The 15,578-nt window shown below is 40.9% G+C and overlaps 1 protein-coding gene and 1 non-coding gene across 2 annotated transcripts in view; both read left to right on the forward strand.

The window, feature by feature from the left end:
- The first annotated feature begins 4,259 nt into the window (after positions 1–4,259).
- trpn1 (transient receptor potential cation channel, subfamily N, member 1) overlaps positions 4,260–15,578 on the forward strand; it is a 208,681-nt gene continuing 197,362 nt past the window's right edge. The window contains exons 1-2 of the mRNA XM_060824059.1: positions 4,260–4,409; positions 13,812–13,913. Coding sequence (XP_060680042.1) covers positions 4,260–4,409; positions 13,812–13,913 — 252 coding nt within the window. The remainder of the gene's footprint in view (positions 4,410–13,811; positions 13,914–15,578) is intronic.
- On the forward strand, positions 5,905–5,977 carry trnaf-gaa (transfer RNA phenylalanine (anticodon GAA)). The gene has a single exon. It is a non-coding gene; the product is annotated as a tRNA-Phe (tRNA).

The raw sequence follows: 15,578 nt of genomic DNA on the forward strand, positions 1-15,578 counted from the left end.
GGTTGGAGCGGAAGGTGGAGGAAATAGATGGGAAGGAAGATGGACAGGTTGGGCCCCTCCCTCATTCCTGATAAAGAGCTTATGGCCAAAATGTTGATTCTTCTGCACCTCAAATGCTGCCTGATCTGCTGTGCTTTTCCAGCAACACAACCTCGCTTCTGATCCCCAGCATCTGCAGTCCTCACTTTTTTCCAGTCACCCATTCCATTTCTGCTTCTGCCTCTACTCTGCTAGTCTGTGGTGTGACCCTTCTCAATGAGCATGCTATTCATAGCAAGTCAGTCTCACAGATGTGTGTCAAAGTAACTCCAGCCACTACGCGAACTCGAAAACCCAGGGCGTAAGTTTATGTAGCTGCTGTCTCTTCATTATAACTGAACAAGCCGGGTATGTTGCTTCTCAGCAGAACTGAAGCCATATTCTTGCAGAGGCATTTGCTGGAACTGTCAGGTAGAGTTTAAACCGGAGAGGATGGGAACTTGAATGGGGAGAAACAAGCGAGTGGAACCATGATAAAAATGAAAGGTTGCAAAGCAGAAAGTGAAAATGGGAGGCAGAGGAAATGACAGTAAGCGGCAAATAGTACTACAATACAAAATAATTGTGCAAAAATATTAAAAGGATGTATAGTCGAATCTAAAGGTATTATATCTGAATGCACAGAATATTTGCAATAAAGTAAATGAACTAACAGTGCAAATAGTTCTGCACAAATATGATATGATTGTGATTATATCCAAGGATATCCATGGGAATTCCATATTTAGGAAGGAGAGAGAAAAAAAACGAAATGTAGCGACTCTGATTGTAAAGGATAAAATCAGGACAGTAATGAAAAAATATATTGGTTCATAAAATTTAAATGTAGAATCCGTCTAGAGGGAACTAAGAAGTAGTGATGGTGGAAAAGGTTAGTGGGAGTTATCTATGGCCTTCCAGAAAGTTGTATTAAATTAGATGGCACCAAATGGGAAATTAGGGATGTGGGTAACAAAGGAACACCAGTAATCATAGGTCATTTTCATTTGTTGACTGAGCAATGTACATGAGTAATTATACTGCGATGGTTGAATTCCCAGAATATGCACAAGACTTTTTGAAGAATAGCGCACTGAGGAACCAATTAGATTATCCTAGATTTGGTTTTGTGCAATGGTTAATTAATAATCATTTTGTGCTGGGTGCTTTAGGAAAAAGTAAACATAACAGGATATAATTATTCACTTGGGTAGGAAGTGAAGAAGTCCAATCCAAAGCTGGGTCCTAAATGCAAACAAAGGAAACTACAAAGATACAAGTGTTGGATTGATTAAGATTAACAGACAGTGGATATACAATTCTAAGATTGAAGGAATGAATGCATGCATGAAAACACAAAAGAAAATATGGCCCAACGATCATGAACAAAAGGAGTTAGTATAATATCAGGTCCAAAAAGGGAGTTTTATAACATTGATAGAACAGCAGCAAGCTTGAAGGGTGGAAATAATTTAGAATTAAGCAAAGGAGAACCAAGGGATTGATTGACTAAAATGGGTAATGTAATATGAGAGTAAACAAAGTATTTCAAGGCACATAACAGTGGACTATAAAAACTTACATAAATAGGTTAAAAATATTAGTGAAAGCAGGTTAGGTCCCTTACCGTCTTGCAATGGGAGAATTGAGAATGGAAAACCAGGAATTGCAGACCAATTGAATACTTCAGTTCTGTCTTAATGAAATGTCCCAGAAATGCTAGGAATCAGAGTCTACTGAGAAGGAGGAATGACTGATAGTTTAAAATAAATGCTGGGGAAATTAATAGGAATGAAATGTGATAAATTACTGGATTAATAGACATTATTGTTAAAGCACCATCTCCTCAAAATGTTGTTCCAGGATAAAGTATACAGTCCTGATGAAGGGCTTTTGCCCAAAACATCAACTCTCCTGCTCCTCGGATGCTGCCTGACCTGCTGTGCTTTTCCAGCACCATACTCTTGACTCTAATTTCCAGCATCTGTAGACCTCACTTTTGCCCAAAGAATACAGTCACTTGGGCAAGTGACATTGATTAAGAACAGTCAGCAAGCAAGGGTTTGTTGAAGGCAAATTGCATTTAACTAAGTGGATTGAGCTTTTTTGACGACACAACAAAAAATGTCAGTGTTAGCCATGTGGTTGATTTGGTGTATTTGGGTCTTCAAAATACCATTGACAAGTGCTACACAGTGGGCTTAATGTCAAAATTGGAAACCATGGAAGAAAGAAATCAGTAGCAGTATAGGTATGCAGTTGGGTGAGTTACAGTAAGCAACAAATAGGACTGAATGGTTGTTTCTCTGACTAGGGAAGACATACACTGGAGCTTTCCAAAGGTTGTGTTATAATCTTGGCTTTTCATTGATCATCTAGACAGGGATACACATGATAAGATTTCAAAACTTGCAGATTTTGCATATCTTCTCAGTATTGTACCCCATGAGGAGGATCTAAAGGACATCGGTAGGTTGAGAGGATAGGTAGACAAATGGCTAATGAAATTCAAAGCAAAGTGTGATTAATTTTGCAAGGAAAAGCAAGGAGAGACAACATAAAATAAACAGTTCAGTTCTTAAAGAGATTGCAGATGCAGAGAGACCTGGGATTTGCGGGATAGCTGTCAGAGAATGTGATTAAAAGAATGTGTGGAATCGTGAGCTCTATCAATAGGGGAATAGCTGGAGTATAGGTTATTGATCCCTAAGGCACCCAGCCTGCGCATCTTTCTTAAACATTGTCTCTGCCTCAGCTTGAATGTTGGGTCAAAATCTGGGACCAAGACTTTAGGGTGAATGGGGAGGCAAATGCAAAAGAGGTTGATAGAATGGTTTTGTGGATGAAGGACTTCAGTCATGTGCACAGATTGGGGAAACTGGGGGCTATTCTTCTAGGAGAAAACTGAGAGGAGAATTGACAGAGGCTTTCAAAATCATGAGGGAGCCTGGGCAGAGTTACTGGGTAGAAACTATTTGTATTGGTGAAAGATCAACAAGAGGCAATAGATTTAAGGGGATTGACAGAAGAACTAATGGCAACAAGAAGGATGCCAATGAATGTTTTGTTCATATGTGACACTCTATCCAGAGCAGAAGATTGCAGGACTACAGGAAAGAAAACATTGTGAGCAGACATAAGGAGGATTGGCCAAATTACCTCTTTCTTTACTTTTGACATTCGGATTATCATAGAATCACAAAGTACAGAAGAGGCCCTTCAGGCAATCAAAACAGTGCCACCAAGAATTTACTACTGCCTTCACTAATACCATTTCCCAAATTAGGCCGAAAGCTGTGAAGGATTTGATTTGATTTTTTTATTTATTGTTGTCACAGTACGGCAAAACGTTTTGTTATGACACAAAGGAATGTTATGACACTTCAGGTTCTCATCCCAGTACTTCTTAAATGTTGTGAGGTATCCCTTCTCAACTACCCACCCAGGCAGTACATTCCAGGTTCCTGGCAAAATACTTAAGACGGGTTGTTGGCGGGGCCTAAAATAGAGCAAAACACGAGCATGTTACAGGTCAGGATTCTCCCCTGAACTGTGTGAAAACTGGCTTTGCCCCTATGCCTGAGATTTCCTTTTAGTATTGATTAAAGTCCACTTCAGTTATTATTTGCAATAATCAGTTCTCCAAGTAATTACAGAGAACTTGCAGTCCCCAGCAAACTCTTCCCAAAAATTAGAAATCTTAACATTTTGGGGACTCGAGGCAAATCTTGAAGGTAAAAGTTTCTCCTAAAGTTTGAAACTATAAGATTGAAGTTACAGACAGTGTCTCCACAACAAGCCCAGTAGACTTCGAGCGTTTAATAAATGAAAATAAAAGATCAGGATTAACTGACAAACGAAATCGATTTCACACTTTGAAAAGGAATGGGTGAAAGTGTAAAGCCACCGTGGAGACAGCAATATTATGAGGAATGGGGCGAAATGATGTCTTCACACAGAATCCAAGGTAACGGGTTGCAAAGGCGGAGTTAGAGAAGTTGACTCCCTGATTGGTGCCGAGCCTGAACAGAAGCTCAGCTCAAACCTCCAGCAACCCCGACCTCCTGCAGAGCCAGCGGGAGGATGAAGTGAAGGCAAAGGGAAGGGGAGGGGGGAGAGGAGGGGGGGGGGGGGGGGGGGTGGTCAGACAACGGGACCCGCCTGCAGTCACAGCCACTGGGACAGTGCAGGGACAGGAGCAGGGCCGGCGGCCTGGGGGACTGCGGGCTGATGTGGGGGAGATGTCCGAGACGAGTTCGGTCAGCTCCGGCTCCACAGTGGGCTCAGGCAGCCGGCTGTTGCAGCTAGCACACAGAGGAGAATGGGGTGCGCTGGAACATAGTCTGAGGAGCATGGACAAAGGAGACCGACACATTACTCTCACCGACGAAGTGTGTAACTTATTTAACTTTCTGTTCCTACTTACTCTTTATTCTGTTGACTGATGCAGGATCAAAGGCGCCAAGTTATTATTTACATTATTATGGTAATTATTTTCTTTCTTCATGGCAATAGGACCCCAGTTCCCTAACTGACTGACTGAATGAACTTTAAAATCGGAGCTTTGACGGTGGTGTATGTTTCCAAGAGCAGTTGATTATTGATGAAGGTCAATGAGTTCAAGAGTAACTCCACCAAAGCGAAATAAATTGGATTTAACGCAAGGCTGCAATCACCAGGTCAACATTTTATTCCGCATTTCATTCTATCTTGAGGTAGTTCCCCCTTGTTTTTGTAAAGAAAAGGAACTAAACTGCTTTAAATGAACTGGTAAATCAGAGCGATCATCCTCAGAGGATACTTTTGTTGGGTTTTCAGCGATTTTTTGTGGCCAATCACTCACTAATAGAGGAGAACATTCGACCCATCGCCTCCCCGAAAGCCCAGGGCACTCACTCGCTTTTTTCCTCTCCCAGAACTTTTTGAAGATAGGCAAGAAAGAGGGAAATTGGCTTCCCTCTGTGTGGGGCAGAAGCAACAAATATTTTACTGTTGTTTTAGCACGTAGCTGTCACGTTTAGATCGAACTGTAGATCAGGCTGAAAAGCAGCAATGCACCGAAGTTTTCTCGAGTGAGTCAAAGGGGGAGAAAGTCTATTGCTGACTAGTTCAATAAAAAAAATGTGAAATCCAACACACGCATTAAGTTTAAAAGAGAGAACGTCTCGTACAGACAGGGAGCATAAAGATTACACAGGTTTAAAAAATCTTACAGACTTTTAGGTGTTAAATTCTTCACATTAGAACACAGTTGTTTAATGGTTGACTGTGTGCTGACCAATGGTGGAGCCTGGAGTACTGTATCTTGTTGCATAGTTTTCTCTCCCATTGCTTTTTCAGTGCGATGATGAGATACGCTCAGGGAGACTCCGGACTTTGTTAGCACAAAATCATTTTTCATTCTTTCTCCTTGCTACTCAAAAGCAGTTGTTGAAATATAATTTGGTGTGTTATTCCTGAATCCAGCTCCATTGTCTTTCTGCTAGCTAGCAGGCCTGCCTTTCACCTCATAGTGTGGAATTATTGAACAATTGTGAATTTAAAAAAGAGATGTGAATTTCTTGATGCAGTGTCTTAGTTGCCTGGTTTTGATGTCTTTAGAATAAAATGGTAATTTCAATGCAGATGGCTTATTTATTCCACATGGGGTTTCCGAAGCCTTCCTCGGGTAACATTCAAAGTCATTTCTGGTGTATTTTTTCTTTTCTTTTAAAACACCATTGTGGTCCATGGAACATCTGTTATAACAAACATTCGGGTTAGAATTTTACAGTTTATACTTTACTACTGTTTTAACATCTCACCAACATGAAGGACAAATGTGAACAGTATTGATCTTTTCTGTTTGCGATAAGCTTTCCATTACAAGGTACTTATAAAATGACAGTCAAAATAGTTCAGTTGGGAGAGCATTAGACTGAAGATCTAAAGGTTCCTGGTTCAATCCCAGGTTTTGGCAAAAGTGGCATTGCTTGAGTGCTCCCTCCTTTGTTAGGTGCATTAGTCAGGAGTAAATATAGGATAGGGGAATGGGTCTGGGTGGGTTACTCTTCGGAGGATTGGTGTGGGCTTGTTGGGCCAAAGGGCCTGTTTCCACACTGTAGAAAATCTAATCTAATTAAAAATACACACATTCTGCATTGTCCTAACCTGAATTCACAACCTCCTTTGGAATTAACATTTCGACTTGTTCACTGGGCTATGCTCCCAAATTTTAATCCCCACGTACTGGATTCAGGCATTTTACAAGGTTGATTTCTTGAAGTCAGTTTGCAATAATCTGAGGTTTACCTCTTGTGGGTTGTCTAGACTTTGCATTCTTCACCTCACTCTCGTTTAGAGTCATAGGGATGTACAACATGGAAAAAGACCCTTTGGTTCAACCCATCCATGCCGACCAGATATCCCAACCCAATCTAGTCCCACCTGCCAGCACCCAGCCCATATCCCTACAAACCCTTCCTATTCATATACCCATTCAGATGCCTCTTAAATGTTGCAATTGTACCAGCCTCCACCACATCCTCTGGCAGCTCATTCCATACACTTACCACTCTCGTGTGAAAAAGTTGCCCCATAAGTCTGTTTTATATCTTTCCCCTCTCACCCTAAACCTATGCCCTCTAGTTCTGGACTCCCTGACCCCAGGGAAAAGAACTTTGGTTATTTACCCTATCCGTGTCCCTCATAATTGTGTAAACCTCTATAAGGTCACCTCTCAGCTTCCGACGCTCCAGGGAAAACAGCCCCAGCCTGTTAAGTCTCTCCCTATAGCTCAAATCCTCCAACCCTTGCGACATCCTTGTAAATCTTTTCTGAACCCTTTCAAATTTCACAACATCTTTCCAATAGGAAGGAGAGCAGAATTGCATGCAATATTCCAACAGTGGCCTAACCAATGTCCTGTACAGCTGCAACATGACCTCCCAACTCCTGTACTCAATACTCTGACCAATGAAGGAAAGCATACCAAACGCCTTCTTGCATCAATTTGATTTAACTGTTTGAAATTTCAGTCTAGGTTTTGTCCTTGGACTTCCTAATAGGTAATTCTGTGGTAAACCCATGGATATGCCTGAGGTGACCTCCATTGGTCGTGTCAGCTGTAGAGCATGTTTCATTTCCTTCCCCCTTTGTTTTGGCAATGGGTTTTTCCAATAATCCATTTCACTTTCTTTAGATCACACCTAATAGCATGTTATCCTGTCCTGTGGCTCTTTCACTTTCTCCTTCCCTGCCAGAGAAATCATCTGGTCCTCCAGTAATTTTACCATGAAGGTACCTGTTAAACAGATCTCTGCCTCAATTGCCCTTTCCCTGGCCTGCCTCACCTTGTTTTTAATCTATTGACTCAACATATTTGGATCTGGTCCCGACCTGTTTTGGTATTGCTGGCCTGACCTCAGCCCTGTTTAATTCAAGTGAGACTTCCTGATCCACACCTAATTCATGAGTTTTACTGCCCACTGTAAAGTTTGGGAATGTAGGAAGATGAGTAGGCCATTCCACCCATCTAGCTTGTTCCACAATTAAATGAGACTTTGGCCCGCATCCCTTAATACTTCACCTGAACTAAAATTTATTGATGCTCAGATTTCAAATCAACCACTGATCTAGCATGCATCGCTATTTGTGGAAGAGATTGCCAAACAGCTGCCATCCTTTATGTGGAGAAGTGCTTCCTAGTCGCTCCTCAACGGCCTGACCCTAATTTTCAGACCATGTCCCCTAGTTCTAGAATTCCCAACCAGTGACAAATACTTTACTTTTATGCGCATTGTCTTTCCCTCTTATTAGCTTGAAAACTTCGATCCCATTACCCCTATTTCTTCTAAATTCTTGAGAAAACAGGTCTTGTTTGTAAAATCTCTCCTCAAATTTAACCCCTGAAATCCTGGTATCACTCTTGCAAACCCATGGAGTACTCTCTCAAAGGCCAATGTATCTGTCCTAATGTGTGGTGTCCAGATCCGCTCGTAATACTCCCAGCCTTTCTGCTACTGGCTTGGTCCAGTCTTCCCAGTTATCTGAGGGTTTTTTTTCCCAGTCTAGGGGTAGGTTTGGCTGCCAGCCCATTGTTTCCCAATAAACTATATATCTTTGGTATTGCAAAACTTGGGGCGACACCCATGGCTCAAAGGTCACAACACATTCATGAAGCAAACCTTATTCAGTGGCACCTCTGTATACTTTCCCAGAGTCCTTATAGCACGCTGGAGTTTAAATTGACTGCTAGTGGAAAATCTTTTCTCTTCCCCACTGACAAGGTTTGTGAGCAGCCAGTTTCTCAGGAATGCTGATTTCTGTGCAGCTGCTTTATTGTACTGAGGGTTACCATCCCTATGAATGCCAGCTATTCGTGTTAGCACTGATGGGCCACTTTTAATGCTCCAGAATCTGGCCCTGCAGCTCGAGCTTCTGAGGAATGGAGGAGCTAACTATTTCCTTTCACATACCCTAATTTCCTGAGTGAAAGAATTTGAGGTTGATTTCCTGCCTGTCTTCCATCTGAACCCCTGCTGTTAGTGGTTAGGCATTTTCCTGCCTTCTCTGCCTGGCCTCTCCTTTTTCTCCAGCTTGTCTCAGAGATATTTAGACCCCTCTGGTCAGTGACAGCTTTCAGACCCCAATTTCCCTGATTTTATGGGTCTGTATGGCAAATTATAGTCATCAGCTGGAATTGCTGTCTTTCTGCACCCTACTTATCTGTTTTCCATGATGTATGTTTGAATTTGAAAGGGTATAGATTTTTCAATGCACCAAGAATTACTTCACCAAGGTTTTCACAGGTATCCTCAATGTGAAGTGTCCACATCCGCAGGTCAGAAATGAGCTGCTAAAGCTATCTAAATTAGTTTGGTCAGGCTTTTTTTTAAGCGATTATGGAACTCTAACTGGTCCGCTCTTGAATCAGCCCCTTTTTCTGCCTCATCGTCAATGGCACATCCCTCGAGTAAGAGAGAGTAACCTTCATGAGCTTCCCCTCTCAACCTGTCCAATGCTTCGCACTGGAGTAGCCACTTCATCTACTGTGCTAACCTTCAAAGGATATAAGGAAACTGACAAGCCCGTCCTCTTAAACTTTTGGAATTAAAGGGGCAAACGTGAATTCTTCACCCCTTAAATCTGAGTTAGATGTGTTTCCCTCACCAAAACTGTCTGCATTCTGTCTCTCTTCTGAGCTGGAGCAATTTCATTTGGAACTCACTTTCACTTTCTCTTTTTTTGTATTTTTTTTTCTCTCTCTCACTCAATCTCTCTTTCACACACACACATACACATTCAATATCTCTCTCCTTTCCATTCATCTCTCGCACTCTTGTTTCCTTTCCTGGAATTTTCTTTCCTCTTTTTCATTTCTCTGTTTTAATCTCTAATCTCTGCCATTCCAATTTCAGTTTATCTGGTTCACTTTCCACCTCTAAATAGACACTTGTTTTGTAATTTCTGTTTTTCTAGCTTTCGAGGTGATCTCCACCTTCATCACCTTCCTGATGAAGGGCTTTTGCCCGAAACATCAATTTCGCTGCTCCTTGGATGCTGCCTGAACTGCTGTGCTCTTCCAGCACCACTAATCCAGAATCTGGTTTCCAGCATCTGCAGTCATTGGTTTTACCTCCACCTCTAAGTGTCTATCTGCACCATTTTTAATTCTCCCAAGGACAGGGCTTTCAATTTTTCATAAGTTATCCATGAAAGCATTAATATTAAACATAGAATTGTTCGCACTTTTAATTTTAGAGGTTCAAAAAGACTTTTTTCCCACTTTCTCTTTTTAAACAGTTCTGAAAGGAGCAATTTAACTCACCACCTCCACCACAACCATCACTCCAATTCTATCTTTTATCTATGGGAATGTTTAACAATCAGATGTGGACTGGGAATTAACTCTCCTCTTGGTCAATTGCAACAAATGTTTTTAATTCCTTTTACCTCGCAACCAAAAAAACTTCAATTAAAATTTGCTAGAAAATGAGGGAGCCAATTACCAAGTTTTTCTTGAGTGAAAGAAAAGAATTTATGACCTTCTATCCCCAAGAAAGATGATAAAATCACAACAAAAACTTCATACACAAACACCAGAGAAAGTAAAGGATTAAATGTACTACATCAAGCACGGACAGGGCGAATACAAGTGACACATTTTTAAAAAGTCCTTAAGAGTCCTTTAGGAATTAGATTCTTAACTTGAAAACACTGTTTGCCTTGTATTCTGAGCAGTAATGGAATCTAGAATTCTTGCTGAATTGTTGATTTTCCACCTGATACTGGCTTCTAAAATAATGAGAGATATCCAGGGAAGGAGGATGAAAGTTCCAACTGGAAATATAATCGTATGCAGCAAACATATAAAATAGGAGTAGACATTAGTTACTCAGCCCTTGAGCTTCCTAAGTACCATTTAGTATGACCCATGGTTGATGTGATTACTCATGATAGGCCTTCACTCACTTGCTTATCAGTAATCTATCTTCCTTTGCTGTTAAAAAGTCTCATCACACTGAGGAAAAAGAACTCCTCATCTCTGTCTTAGTTGGACAACCCCTAACATTTTAACAGTGAACTCTATAGAGTCATAGTCATACAGCATGAAAACAAATTCTTTGATTCAACTCATTTGCACCAACCAGCTATCCCAATCTGACCTAATGCAATTAATGATAACATTCTATTATCTTGTTGTATCTGTATACTAACCATTTATAAATCAAGCACCTGGACACCCGGATCTCAGTGCTCTGCAATCTTTTACCACTTTAGTCCTTCCAGCAAGATAGACAATTTCACATTTTCCTGCACTATACCCCATTAGCCAGATCCTTGTTCACTCACTTAACTATATCCTTTACAGATTTCCTATTCCACTTCGCAGCTTGACTGTCTTTGAGTAATTATTGAATTTAATATCCATACTTTGGTCCTTTCACCCAACTAATTTTTCTAAATTGTAAAAATCTGAGGTCCCAGATCTGATCCCTGTAGCATACCATTGTTACATCTTGCCAACTAGAAGGTGGCCCATTTATGACTGGTTTCCAACCATGCCGATATTATTGTTAATTTTTCTTTCTCCCTCTCTGCTGCTGAAAAGCAGCTGTGCAAATATAGTTCAGTACGTCTTTGAGTCCAGCTCCATTGTCTTGCTAAACTGGCTAACTGGTATGCCTGCCTTTAATCAGCCAATCTGTGAAATTATCATACAACTATGCATTAAAACAGGAGATGTGAGTCTTTTGACACCAACACAGTTCCTTGGTTTTGATGTCTGTAGATAAAATCATAATTTCAGTGCGGACTTTAGGGTAACAGGTTCAAATCTCATGATGACAGCCACTTGAATTTAATTTATATTTGAACTGTGATCGTGAGACTATCACAAATTTTGTTTATTCCTCATAGGTCTCATAAAGCTTCATCAATTTATGATCAGGAAACTACCACAGAGATGTTAGGTCTATTTTTCCTTTTAAAACCATTTGAGTCCATGAAATGGATCAGTGAGTAGATGATGAAAATTAAAATTTAATTGTCCATATTTCACCCAAATATAACAATGTTATTATTGAATTGTTATGATCACCATTTCAGGCAGCACTTTCAAGATCATAACAAGTTCCCGCATAAAACAAAACTCCCATATCTCATACACTTTTCCCTCTAATCATTAAGGAAAGCAGTCTATTAAATGTCTTACATCTGCATTTGCTCCCTATGTTCCCTCTGTCCCACCCCAAGAGTATGTATGCAGTGGGGGGGCAGGGGACGTTAGCAATGTCAGAGGAAGTGTCAGGAAGTCTAATTGCTCACGGACCAATTCAGGTTTTTAATTGACAAATTAACAATGACTTAATGAGCTACTCTGACCACCAGCTATGATTTGGAAAGATGGTGATGAAGTGACAATGTTACTGGGCTAATATCAAGATTAGAGTGGTGCTGGAAAAGCACCGCAGGTCAGACAGCATCTGAGGAGCAGGAAAATCGACATTTCGGGCGACAGCCCTTCATCAGGAATGAGCATTCTGATGAAGGGCTTTTGCCCGAAATATTGATTTTTCCTGCTCCTCAGATGCTGCCTGACCTTCTTTGCTTTTCCAGCACCACTCTAATCTTGACTCTAATGTCCAGCATCTGCTTCTGCCTTACTGGGCTGGTAACCTATGGGCTCAGGCCAATTCATTCAAATCCCATGACGGCAGCTACTTGAATTTAAATTCAATTAATTTTTAAAAATCTAAATTAAACTCATCTCAGTAGTTTTGATCACAAAACAATCCTCAAATTTTATAAAAATCTGTATGAATCACTGATGGCCTTCAGGGACAGAAATCTGCTGTATTTACCTGGTCTGACCTCCATGTGAATTCAGGCATACAGCATGTTGCCTGTTAGTCCTTTGTAATAACCCAGCAAGCCACACAGTTCGGGGGAGGGGAAACAATTGCTGACGTTACCAGCAATGTCTGTATCTGATGGAAGAATAAAGAAGAAAAATATGTAGCCCATGACCGGAAAGGTCCCTGCAAGTGTGCAGCCTGTCAGCATTCACTGCCAGTATGTGACTTGGCAATGGAAGCTGGAAGGTGACTTTTTAAGCCATGCGTCCTCTCTCAGAAGCATATCCCACCCCTAACAAACTTCCTCAGTCTCCACAATTCCTTCCTCCTTTGACCCCATATACCATGTCTCTCTCACTGGGTGTGCTGGTGTAACCATGGTCATATGACCACAACCTCCGACAACTTCGCTTGGTGTCTGACTCCATTCACAATCACCATTAGTGGACACTGCGTCCAGTGATGGTATTGCTGCCAATTAATTGACTGGCTACTAATTCTAGGAGGGTGCACTGTCCTCTGCATGAGGGTGGAAAGCATTGCTCAAAGCCAGCTGTGTTCATTGTCAATGGGCAATCTGCTAAAGCAGGAACAAACTTGCCTCGACATTTACTCTCCCCAGCTCCCAACCCCTGGTAAAACCCAGGTATGGAAGGGTATCGTATTGTAATTATGTCCCCTTGCCTATGGAGATGTTGAGGCAAGAAGAGTTTAAATACAAGATGAAAAGTTAGCATAGAAAGCTTAAATTTGGGCCTAGGAATATCAGTGGAGGTATAAGAATAAAAACAGAATATATCCCTGTCAAATAGAGTTTAATCACATCCAAACAGCCTGGTCTTCTTGTTAATTGCTCTGGAACCCTATTTCCTTTGAAAGTCTTTGACTTGTTATGTGAAATGCCACAGAAAATCAACTCCAAAATGATTGCAATTTAATGGCAGATGAAAGGATAAAATTTTGTAAATCATATTTACTACATCAAAACAAATCAAGTTAAATATTTGCCAAGGGAAAAGCATTGATTTCATGAAGAGTCTGAAAGGAATTTTGTTTTATTAAAAATTTTAAATAAAACTTTTATTACAAGTTATTAATTTCAGAAAAACATGAACTGCTGTGTCTGTTCATTGCAGTCTTCATAACGAAATAGCCAAATAGCAAACTTGGTTTATAAGAAAAAACATTCTGTTATAGTGCTCATGGACACTCAAGTTCTGCCCTGGCTACTGGGCTCATGACTTCATTAAAGCCTTGCTCCAATTCTCTGTGTTAAATGCCAGTCAGTATTTTCTATTGTGTTTGATATTCTTATATATTTCAGCTAATGCTATCAAGTTCAACATGGCACAGTCAGAGAATGTGGCACTTTCATTTGATGATGTTATATTTTCATATCCATATGCCTTTAAGCATATTTTCTTTGTTCAGCTTGCTGCTTTTTTTAATTTACAGGAATCCGGTTTGACTCCATTTTTGATTGCTGTTCGAGAAAACAAGTTGACGATTGTGGAAAAGCTGTTTGAGTTAGGAGGTAATCAAATCGATCGGTCAAAGGTAGGTTCTGGAACATTTCCAGAAACCAAATGATTACATTCAGTTTTTTGAGCATTGTGGAAGGGTGAGAAATGAAAGATCACCTCCTCTGATCTTCACCTCTTAGAGTCATAGAGTCATAGCGATGTACAGCATGGAAAAAGACCCTTCGGTCCAACCCCTCCATGCTGACCAGATATCCCAACCCAATCTAGTCCTACCTGCCAGCACCCGGCCCATATCCCTCCAAACCCTTCCTATTCATATACCCATCCAAATGCCTCTTAAATATTGCAATTGTACCAGCCTCCCACTCATCCTCTGGCAGCTCATTCCATTCACGTACCACCCTCTGCGTGAAAAGGTTGCCCCTTAGGTCTCTTTTATATCTTTCCCCTCTCACCCTAAACCTATGCCCTCTAGTTCTGGACTCCCCAACCCCAGGGAAAAGACTTTGCCTATTTACCCTTGTTATGTGGTGTGCTTATGATCAATTTCTTATTGTTCATAACATCCAGAAGGCACATTGGAAGTAGCTTCTCATGGAAGTGAGGTCACTTGTCAAAAATATGAGGGAGAGAATGTTTTCTGTCAGGAAAAACATTTTCGACCTCCCTTCCTCAAAAAGCTGTGGAAGCAGTATGTTTGAATATTGTTAAGGCAGGGCAGGCAGGTTTTTGATGAGCACACAGGTGACAGGTTGTCACGTGAGCGTATGGAGGAAGCAGGTCAGCCATTATTGTTTTGTATGATGGGACAAAGTTGATGGGCTGAGCACCTTATTCTGCTCCTAATTCAGATGCACGTTTGTAAAGAGCCCTGCATGTCATACTGATATTTCATGTTGAGGATCTTTTGATTGTTGAAAAAAGTGAGGCTCTACATGTGCAATCCAAATGTCATGCAACTAAGCTAAATAAAGAGTTGTGGTATGTGACTTGCATTCACATTGGGCAGAGTGGCTGTAGGGTGAGCCTAAATCACATATGTACTCCTCTGGAGGTTGTTCATCAGCAGTAGAATCTTGGTGTGAGTGGAGTCGTTTTTCAACTCTGGAACATGGGAGGTGAACTAGAGAGAAGGGTATAGCAACAAGCTTTGATTTTCTCACATAGGCTCAGAGGAGTCCCTTCTGTCTGTCCCAGACATTCAAACATGAAAATGAAACCCTTTTATGGGTTCCTTCCTTAAGTTCCTCCCTTTGAGTATCAAACACTAAGTCAGCCGGAGTGTACACTTGATACAAGAAAGGAACAACAGTAAGCCGTTTGTCCCTTTGAGCCCACTTCAAAAGGATCGTGGTTGATCCATCATTCCTCATGTCCACTTTTCTACTTTATCCCATTACTCTACTGATCAAGGTAACTTGTTCACCAATGTACCTCACAAAAGGTTAAGTCACATAGAGAAGTCGCTCACAGCACCAAGTCATTAATATATATTATGAACATGTTTACAATAGCAATGGGCAGGGATAGGTATGTACTGCAGGGAAAGAGGTATAACTGGGGAAAGGCAATTATGATACGATTAGGCAAGATTTAGGATGAGCAAGGAAACTGCAGGGATGGACACACTTGAAATGTGGAGCTTACTCAAGGACCAGCTACTGGTCAGTGAAGGCTCAGTTAAGGGGCTTGAGAGTTATAAGTTAGCCAGAAAAGATCTAAAGAGAGGGCTAAGAAG

The sequence above is a fragment of the Hemiscyllium ocellatum genome, chromosome 4 (assembly GCF_020745735.1).
Source record: "Hemiscyllium ocellatum isolate sHemOce1 chromosome 4, sHemOce1.pat.X.cur, whole genome shotgun sequence".
Classification (NCBI taxonomy): domain Eukaryota; kingdom Metazoa; phylum Chordata; class Chondrichthyes; order Orectolobiformes; family Hemiscylliidae; genus Hemiscyllium; species Hemiscyllium ocellatum.